The sequence below is a fragment of the Pundamilia nyererei genome, unplaced genomic scaffold, assembly GCF_000239375.1.
Source record: "Pundamilia nyererei isolate P.nyererei 1_Seehausen unplaced genomic scaffold, PunNye1.0 scaffold00176, whole genome shotgun sequence".
NCBI lineage: Eukaryota > Metazoa > Chordata > Actinopteri > Cichliformes > Cichlidae > Pundamilia > Pundamilia nyererei.
This window is the reverse complement of record NW_005187577.1, coordinates 758,400-768,789: the sequence shown is the minus strand read 5'-3', so window position 1 is coordinate 768,789 and position 10,390 is coordinate 758,400. Positions and strand designations below refer to the sequence as shown.

General features: G+C 41.6%; 1 protein-coding gene across 1 annotated transcript in view; it reads right to left on the bottom strand.

Annotated features, from left to right (window-relative positions):
• plcl1 (phospholipase C like 1) overlaps positions 1–10,390 on the bottom strand; it is a 123,390-nt gene that overhangs the window by 38,250 nt on the left and 74,750 nt on the right. The window contains exons 6-7 of the mRNA XM_005746291.2: positions 6,940–8,065; positions 5,750–5,926 (exon numbers count right to left, since the gene is read on the bottom strand). Coding sequence (XP_005746348.1) covers positions 5,750–5,926; positions 6,940–8,065 — 1,303 coding nt within the window. The remainder of the gene's footprint in view (positions 1–5,749; positions 5,927–6,939; positions 8,066–10,390) is intronic.

Sequence of the window (10,390 nt, the reverse complement as noted above, 5' to 3'; positions counted from 1 at the left end):
CCACCATTTGACCGTAGAACTGAAGAAGCTTCTCGGATGAGAGGTGAAACGTCTTCAAGCAACTTAAAGAAGTCCAGACGCTTTTCTTTAGCGTCTTTAGAAAAAGCTAAAACTAAGAGGCTTTAGGATCACCTATGTCAGAATGGAAACTGTGTGTTAAGAACTCTTTAATAAGATACCAAATTGCAACTATTAGATAATGAAATAACTTGTCTACTGACATCAAGACAACATTCTGAATTAAATCACTAAAGACAATGAAAAACCATAAAACAGTATAGAGCACTTTTAATGCATTCACTCTCCTTGCTGTGAATAGAACTGCCTAAAAATGTTTTCTTTGCAACATTTAGAATAATTTAGAATCATTTAGGATGAAGGAACTCAACTACACAATGACCAAACTGTTTATGAATGTGTCTCTTTTGCTTTGATCTGGGAGTTACTATGTCTCAGTGGTGTAAATAAAAGCACTTATTTTAATGCATGGACAAGCAGCACAGTGTTTGCATGTCTGTGTGCACGGGTGTGCACATGTGTGCGCATGCACGTGTGCATGAAACGATGACTCTAATCCCGTTCGCTCTGATTTCAACTTTCTCAATTTTTCAGCAGCATGCCTGTGGCTGAGCAGAGCTTTGACAGTTAATTCAATCAGTTTCAAACCAAATGCTCTTCTTCAAAGCCAGACAATAAGACACAGGACAGTATCTCAACGCAAGACTCAGTGTCCATGCTTACATTATGCTCGCAATAATGCATTCATATTTCTTTTAGTTAGATTTTTTTATACCATATAAGTCATATTTCAGGCCTGGAAATAGTTTTTAAATGAAATGAACAAACCTTTTCTAATTTTCTGCTGAAATAATGTTACAATGTTTTCATAACAATCATGGGAAAAAATTAGGCATTGAGTTGAGGTGAGGGTAAGGTGTGTGCTTTGCAGTGTTGGTTTGTAAGGTATGCCCCTCAGCAAGCTTCTGGAAGCTGGCCAATCAGAAAAAAGTTTAAGTTTAAGAGTGCAGGGTCTTAAAGGGCAGGAGCATAGATCAGTGTTTCCCAACCTTTTTCAGCCACAGCACATATTTCACATTAGAAAAATCACACGGCACAACACCAAACAAAAATGTCACAAAAACATATTGATTATTTTCCCCCAAACACCAGGTAAAGGAGAATTGGCTCGGTTTGTCCCCAGTATACCTTTTTTGCTTTCTTCTGATCACCACTCATGTTAGGGCCTTCATCTGGGTCGGAGTTTTCTCCAGGATCCAGGTCAGACTGACTACTTTTTCTTTTAAAATATTTATCTATTGCTATTATGCGCTGCGTTGTCTCACTCGCAGCATGACTATTATGTAATTTCTTCTTCGTCTTCTTCTGTTTTACTGGCAGTTGGCAACCAATTTAATTAGAGCAGGTAGTTGTACTGCCCTCTAGTGGAAGAGAATGTAATTGTTCTGCTCGTTACTCACCCCGATCGCTTAGATTACTAGTCAGGAGGAACCAGAGCACACCTATGTGCCGCCGCACAGTGGTTGGGAAACACCGCCCGGCTCCCTCCCACAGTCCAAAGACATGCACCTAGTGAGTATAGGTTAACTGGAGACTCTAAATTGCCCATAGGTGAATGTGAGTGCAAATAGTTGTCTGTGTCTATATGTTAGCCTGCGACAGACTGGCGACCTGACCAGGGTGTACCCCGGGATAGGCTCCAGCGCCCCCACGACCATGAAAAGCATAAGTGGAAGAAAATGGGTGGATGAAGTATGGGTAACTGATGACCTAAGCCTCACAGGGTTAACAGAAAGCTACTGATACAACAGCCCCCACAGGAGGTTCTTCCAGCCCTGCAGATGACGTCTACAGCTTTGTTAGAGCCTCTTCACATGGAGTTACTCACTTTGCCTGCATTGGCCATCCTATGAGAATAAATTTCAGTGGGTTGATTTTATAGAAATTGTCTAGTTTCTCAAATAATGCATGCTTAGCTTGTGGCTAAAATGCAGACACCAAGGACAAATGGTTACTTATGTTATACTTCTTTGAATTCCACTTTCCTGAAGGGTGCGCGTGTAGCTGGTGCATTATAGAGTAGTAACACAAAAACAGGGCACGCTGAGAGCCTTGTGCTCATCATCTGATAATTAAATTTACATCACTTATACACAGTTAGGCACTAGCTAGCTATAAACAGCTACTAGGCACTAGCTAGCTATAAACAGCTACAACGATGTACTGTACATTACTACTTTTTAAAATGAGAGGGTTCAAGTTTTGAATTTTTTTTTTTTTAAAGCTTCTACCAACATGTTTTCACTTGTTGGATTTCTGACAAATGAAACGCACCCCAGTACTCACGACTGGTGAGTGTCAGCCTGAAATTTTCTATTAAGACATACGAGAGCAAAGGGCTGACACCACACTTAACCACACACCATGAAATCAACTGTGTCTGATTGTGAGCAGCTGCTCTTGAAGGCCAGCTTGCATGTTAGTAGGGTCCTGAATTTCTTATGTGTCTTACATGGCACACTGCCCTTCAGTTCCTTGCTTAGTTTTGGGTTACAGTCTCTAATGCTAATGAGACTAAAGACTCTGGCAGTGTACACTGTAAGCATAGAGCCCCTGGTCAGTTTTGTCCAGTGACAAATCCAATAAAGTCTTTAGCAGTGATGACAAAAAGGGAAAAGCCACTACTGCTGTGAGTAATTTCATCGTGGACAGAAAGCAAGAAAAATCAAGAAAGAATGTAATCTCAAGTACAGCTTTATTTCATTGCCCAGCTCTGGTTTTACAGACAGCTACGGTGTAACATGTCAAATGCTATTCCAACATTATTCAAACCAGCTGACCTCAGTTTTTAGCAAACCTTTTGACAGTTGCTACATGGACAAATCAGACAAATAAAAGAACTGCTCAAAACAGAGTCAAACAACTATTTGGACATTTCAGAATCCAGCACCAGATCAACATTCCCCAACACATTTTGCAAACATACAGCTTGTTTCTATGGTCAGGCGTGATCCATGTGGGCATCAGATAAGATGATTTTCGACACTGTTTGCCTTGCGTGACTCTCTAACAGGCTCCTTTTCCTAGTTTTGTTCCCCTTAGGTGGTTTAAACCACCTTATCTGTCATTCACTGTCAAAATCAGCTGGCAACAATAGGCTTATCATGGCAATACTGGCCCAGATAAGTATGGCATCTCCTCTATTTATTTCAGTTTGTTCATGTTTTTGTGAACACTGTCATTTCATGAAGAAAACCGTGAGAAAAGGAATATATAAGAAATCAATCCAAACAAGCCGACTCACATGATTTCAGCCAAGATCAGGTTAATGTGTGGTAAGACACTGATACTGGCGTTGTAGGTATGTCGTAGTACACATGCAGCACTTAACTAAAATGTAGTAACAAAACTGAGTTAAGACTGGAGTCAGACTTTTGTCTCACCTGGCCATGAAATGCAGATATGAGTATGCAGAAGATCCAAAAATAGCTCAATTCAGGCTTAAGAACACTAAGGCTTCATAATGCTGCATTTTTCTATTATAGATATGACATATAACAATTTTAGATGGCAAAATTAATGGCAAATTGCAGTTGAGCTAAGAGTAGTCGCTGCTTTATTGTTCTTGGCAGCACATGGGGACATGGGGAAGTGGTTTTCTCTAACAATTCTGGTTAACCTTTTGCTTCATTTAGCAACCATAGCAACATATTTTGTTTGCAAAAGCAAAGCAACACTTACACTCTCACCAGTGTCGGTGCAGGAGGGGGCTTCATTTGACTCCTGAAGACCTGAATCTAAGCTCATTTTAACTTGACACCGATGTGTAGCCATGTCGGCATGGTGATTTCCCTTAATTAAAGACTTGTTACTGAATCATAAATCGTCTGTCGATATTTATGATAAATAAAGTCCAGCTGAAGACCTGATATATAGATATATAGATGTTGATATACTCACCATTTATCTGTCAGCTCACTGTGAGCAGCAAAGAAAGAAACTGAAGCTGTTCGTAGCCTCGTTGTGAAGAATGATCCCTTGTCGATCACCAGAATGAACTTTGGTCTAAGCGTTAAACTAACAGGATAATAACATTGTGTACGGCTGACCCACCACCAAAGTTGCCTAATGTAGCACTCAGATGAAGGTATCATTTTAAATGGGACACAGCTACATCTCATGCATATGCGTTCTCAAATCTCATTTTATGTCATCTCCTGCCAAAGAGAGTGCAATTGCTGTCTCTTGATTACAGGTATTATGTCCTTCTTTTTCAGTCCTTAAGGACGTACATTATGTCTGCAGGGAGCTACATACACATGTGTATATCGTGTGATTGCAGAGCACATATCCGTGGCGACAGCTTATGATTATAGCTCAGACACAGTAATGCAAGCCGCTGTCAGCAAAAGGTACCAAAAAAGCGCCATCAGCCAGTCATCAAGTACCATCTCCCATGATAAATTCACTGCATGCATAAGTGCATAATACATAATATTATCTCATTTATATCTTGATCTTGACTCTCCTCCAATTAAGCACTCTGGACTTTAGTTTTAAGCAGGTGCAGTCCAAATAAGAACAGACATAAACCTCTCTGAAATCATATGAGACTCCTTTATGTGTTGACATTTTCCTCTTCATATCAATGCATAATCTAGGACACACCACATCGCACATTAAAATGCAACTTTATGCAATAAAATCGGAGTCTGGACAGGACCAGATTAGTGGATGATTCTTGATCATGTCATGCTTCAAACTCCTTTTCTTTCTCACTGTAATCTCACTGAATTGAAACCTCTGAAGCATCCTGCGCTCCATTAAACGTCTCCAGGCTTACTTTCTTTTTTTAGGAAAAACCAACCCAAACAATCTTCTCTACAAAATCAAAATAATATTATGCAGTCTATAAGCAGGATTATTATAAGGCGCTGAAGCGGTTATGTAAATGGTTTAAACTATGGCTTTCTCAGTGTTTGCTGTATAGTCAATGGTGTGCAACTCTCAATATACTCAAATAATGTGACCTGGGAGAAGGTCTGTTATCCTAATGGTGCACCAAAATCTTTTTAAAATATCAGTGAAAAGGTCACTCCAACTGTATAATTTTTATTCCACCCAGCAAAAACTAACTGAAAAGACAACTTTACCAACACCATTATAGGGATATCAGGATTTTGTCGCTGTTTTGCATCGGCTTCATTTTTTTAGGCACAGAGGTCACAGAGGTCATGCTGCTTCATCATGGTGAAAAAAAATTGCCTGGTTGAAAGTGTAAGCCATATGACGAAGTGAATAACATCCATTTCCAAACAGCAGGTAATCGTTTTAAGCACTAAACTGCCAGTCATGGATGCAATGCCAGCCTGGAAATGCTGACTTTTTGCTTTAAGTATGGCTCTGTAGATGTGTTTAGATGTTAATTAAATTAAAGAATCCCAATTTTAGCCTACATACCTGCTATCGAGACATTGTTTGGACAACAGAAAGTTACCCAGAGGAAACATGAAGTTTAGGTTAAAATGCAGCTGATTCACATCAAGAGGTAAATGCAGTTCAATAAAAATGGGAACTATCTATTAATGATCTTAATTACATGAATTATATATAATATTGTTGACTGTTATTAATGAAGCCGCTCACTCCTATTATATTCCCAAAAAATGTAATAAATAGAGAGCAGCAGCAAACATTTCAGCCAGTTTCATAATGTAGTAACATAACTTACTTGAAACTCGAACGTCTCATCAAACAGTGGGTCATCCTGGTTCTGAGCAGCAGTGCGAGTCCGCTGCTCAGCACAGTCAGCTGGTACTCCATGCAGCTCCAGAACCACATATGGGTCAATAACCTCTCCTTTAGCCCCTGAACCCTGGGGCTTGGGTAGGTTATGGGCACTGATAATCTGCAGAGTAAAACACAAGCAGCTTATGTTAAATTTGTTTTACACTTTTGCGTTTTAGTGTATTTAGAGCAGGGGTCTCAAACTCACGGCCCAGGGGCCACGTCACCCCTGCTTGTATATTGACCTGAAGAAATATAATGCAATTTGGCCCTTGAAGTGACTTTTTCTGTGAGGGAGGATTTGTTTGTTGTTGAGTCCAATGTTAAAATAAGTTCTTTAAAAAGCAAAAAATGATTTAATGTGAAGGCAACGTGAGCACAAACTTGTTGTTAGTTATTTGTAGAGAAAACAGTTTTCACTGGCAGTCACAAACTAATGTGTACACTTATGTCTGCATTTTTATTTTGTTAAATACAAACAAAATTATAATTATATAATTATAGTGCTGCCACGTGTCCGGCCAGAAAGAAGGTACCAATTTGTTTATCTGGTAGTTCAATGAAAGGCTTCAGTTGAGAGTGAGAAGAAAAAATGCTTTCACGTTTGCAGTTTTGTCTTGTTATAGAATATCTGAAACTTACAAAAAAACAAACAAAACACTGCATTTTCAGAAATATTTTTGGATGTCTTCTTTGTTTGCTTGTTTTTTTGTACTACTTGAACACTAAAGTGGCTCTCACATGATGATGACAGTGCCAGCAGTGTCCCACAGCTCTTTGACGTTTGAGACCCCTGATTTAGAGGGTTGAACAATGTAATGTAATCTAGTTTATTTTAATTTAATCTCTGTTACAATGCTCATAAAAAAGGGTTTTGCTTGTGGCAAACATTGCTCCTATGGGCAATTTAGGATCATCAACAAACTTAACCCCACTAACTGCCTGCATTCCAGCTACCATAGGGCGAGAGGCAGGGTACACACTAATGCAGGGCTAACACAGGATACTGAATCGAATAGAAAGCAAAAGTACATATCCCGATTGCCACGGGTTAGAGTCATCTCATCACCTCAGAGGGTTAGTGCGACAGAATGAAAAATGTAATGTTGGGGAAAAACAGAGTAACATCTAGACCTTAATACGAAGGGTCTGAGGTGGGACACCTGGCACGCAGCCCTGCGTGTGGGCACTGAAATACGACACTTCATCCCGCATCACGGCAGGTCGGAGAACATAACCACAGCCTCCGTTCTGTGTGAAGCGGCCTCGGTGAAGGTCCAACATTGCGCCAGGGGTCTGTTGATTCAAGGCCACAAGTTGGACTCCTCCTTTCCAGTACCCTTGTGGGTTAGGGTTGCTGGAGTCCAGACGCACGGAGCTGGGTCGTACTCTGGTTAGGGTGCGCTTGGTAAACATAACAAGGTCCTCTGGGCTTTCACTGGTCAGCCGTCCAGCTTCTCCTTCGCCTAAAGAGCACAGTGTCCAGTAAGGCAGCTCGGGAGCCACCGGTGTGCTGGGAGAGGATGGACTACTGGGGGGAGTCTGCTGCTGAGCCTGCTTGTGACTGGCTCGCTGGGCATAGAAGCTACGACTTCCAGTTCGAGCAATAGCCACCAGGTCTGACAGCTCTTTGTGGAGACGGAGCTTCCTAGGTTGAGAGGGTGGAGGCACCACCAAGACCACACCCAGTTCCTCCTCACCAGGTATTGTCATTCTTCTTCCTGCCAGAGGTCCACCTCCGCCTATCTCCTCATCTTCCTCAGACACTTCCCCATCACAGCCTTCATGGTCTGGAGGGAGTTTCTTCCCCACTATAACAATGCGTCCCTTAAGTTGTTCAGGCGAGGGTAAGGTTGTAGCTCGTCCTCCCAGGCTGACCGGCAGGGCTTCTGGAGTGTAAAGGCGTGATCCGAACACCTTCCTCAAGCTCTGTGCCATGGTGTGCTGCTGGTCTGGGGAGCAACGGTGACACAGGTACAACAAAAGAGGGTACTGAGAGGTCAGGAAGGCGTATTTATTGACCACCTCCAGAGCAGAGCGGATATTGACTGGTGCATGGTGGTGGTGATGATGATGGTGATGATGATGGTGTCGTGGGATATCAGGCCCACAGTCAACCCCGAGCAAAGGCTCCCCCTCTGGGCCATCAGTTACTCCCAACTCCAGGCATCTGCAACCAGACTGCAAGGCCTTGATCAGTCCTCCAAGATCTGCTCTTCCATGGACCTGGTCATCCAACAGGTAGGAGCGGTATGAGGTGCTGAGGGTGAAAAACAAATCAACAATAAATCATTCAGCAACACAAATCATGTGTCATTTTAATATTACTAACATTTAATTCAATGTTCAATGATCTTTTTCTTGAAAAATATAGGCAAGAGGGAAAAATATACAGAAATCAATAAACTTTCTAAAGGCTTAACAGGCAGTCATGATTTCGGAGCGTTAACGCTACTCCATTACTGGGACGCTTAGCAAGTGCAGTGTTTCCACCAGCACCAGGTCCTTGCCAATAGAGCCATAGACCAGGGATTTAAAACCTGTCAGACCAACCTGAGCACCACCTAGGAAAGTCTATAATTTAATGTCCCACACACGGATGCTGGAGTGCTCATCAGGAACTCAAAAGGAGACAACGCTGGAGGCCAACTCCAAGGCAGTCTCACAAGTTACCATCAAGTGTTAAATATACCAAGGTGATGGACTGTCCCACTGCTGTTGTGCATTTGCCTCTGTGGCAGGGTGTGTGGCTCATCTGCATGGGAGGGGTGGAGCAGTCGAGGCTGAACCACCACACAGCTGTTCTTCATCACCTGGTCATGCCTTTCCTATTATTTGCCAAGACCTGTGGTGTGGAGGGAAGAAGGCAGCTGGAAAGCTGCTCTGATAAAAGCATGAAGGACACTGAAAATAAAGACTTGCAACGCAGTGTGCTTCGGTGTGTTGTAATCCCCTCAATCAGCTCTTTTCAAAAAGTTGATAGGGATATAAAGCTCCACACGAAGTCCAAGACCTCAAGAGCAAGGATTAGAGCCAAAACATGAAACATCCACAAATACATCACCCCCAAGATGAGCCATTCCAAGAGTGCCTCAGGCAACTGAAAACAGAGGGTGATGAGAAAGAGGAAGAGGAATGACCAATCCCCTGCATGGGATGTACCATCGACAGACAAAGGAAGTGCCTGACATTCTACCAGTGGCTAGAAAAGGCAGAGCACCTGATCCACAGAAGCAGGAGTCTACCACAGCCAACAGGACCCAAGTTGCAGGTTGTGCAAAGGTGCCCAGAGAATATCCAGCACATGGTAGCAGGATGTAGGATGCAAGCTGGGATAGTGTCTCCACTCAACAGCAGCAACCAGGCCTTGCTGAAGAGTTTGTTTATTGAAGGACAAGCACTGTGGAATTCCCAGTACCAGTGTCATTGTGAGTTTTTGACTGTCCTGCTGAGTTTTCTGCCTCCTCCTCTCAGCCACTGAATACAACCCACGTTACAGCAGCCAGCCTTGAAAAAGCAACCAGTCCCTGAATTAATTCAGAGTGGCATACAGACATGATGTAATAGTGTAACAATGTGGCTTTAACTGGTTTTAAATGAAAATTTAAAGTAGTATACATGATAATGTGTTAAAATATGCAGTCTACAACATTTTTACAACGCACATTTTGCTCTATGGTGTTATTAAAGGCCATTTCTAGATCTTCAAACTGGCTGCTCATTTTATACACTCTGACTAGTTCTGACTAGCTTCACCTCAGAGGTGGGGACACTTGTTTCATTCGTCTAAAAACATAACAAATATGTAATTCCACAAAAACATATAGCATGTAAGCCCCTTGGCCTTAAAGTAATGTTTACTTGCTTTCTCACCAGGTGTTTTGACCTGTAATGGCAATGTACATTTCCAGTAGAAAAATCACCTGCAATCCCACTGAAATTGTGACAACATGCTAATTTGCGTCAAATCGCCTTTGCTAACCTTTTAGCAAAATACGAGTCTTCATCGCCTGTGACATCCAGAACACAAAAACTAATTACAATCAAGAAAGCACTGGAACACACTAGGAGCATGACACAACTGGCCTTAAAGCTGAACACAATTCAAACTGAGCACACTGCAAGTAAGACTTTGTAAAACAGGAAACAGACAGAATTACATCACCTCTAATAAAAACAGAAGCTGGAACTAAGCACTAAAGACTCACAATACTAAAGAAGCACATGAAGTAAAAGTAAATCAAACAGAATACTTCGATGTAAAAGACCCAGAACCATGACAGCTGCGAGTTTTACACTGGACAGAGTAATGTTGAAATGTTTTGGGCACCTGTAACTAAAACGTGTTCCTTGTGGTATTTGTTTGGTGTTGAGATGTACTCTTAAGCCCATCAGATTTGCAGGGGGTTTGCATAACTATACTTATATATACAGTACATTTAACAGCTCACCTCATTTTCTGGTGTAGAAATCATTTCTGGTGTGATTTGTTTGTTTGTTTGTTTGTTTGTTTGTTTGTTTGTTTGTTTGTTTGTTTGTTTGTTTGTTTGTTTGTTTGTTTGTTTGTTTGTTTGTTTGTTTGTTT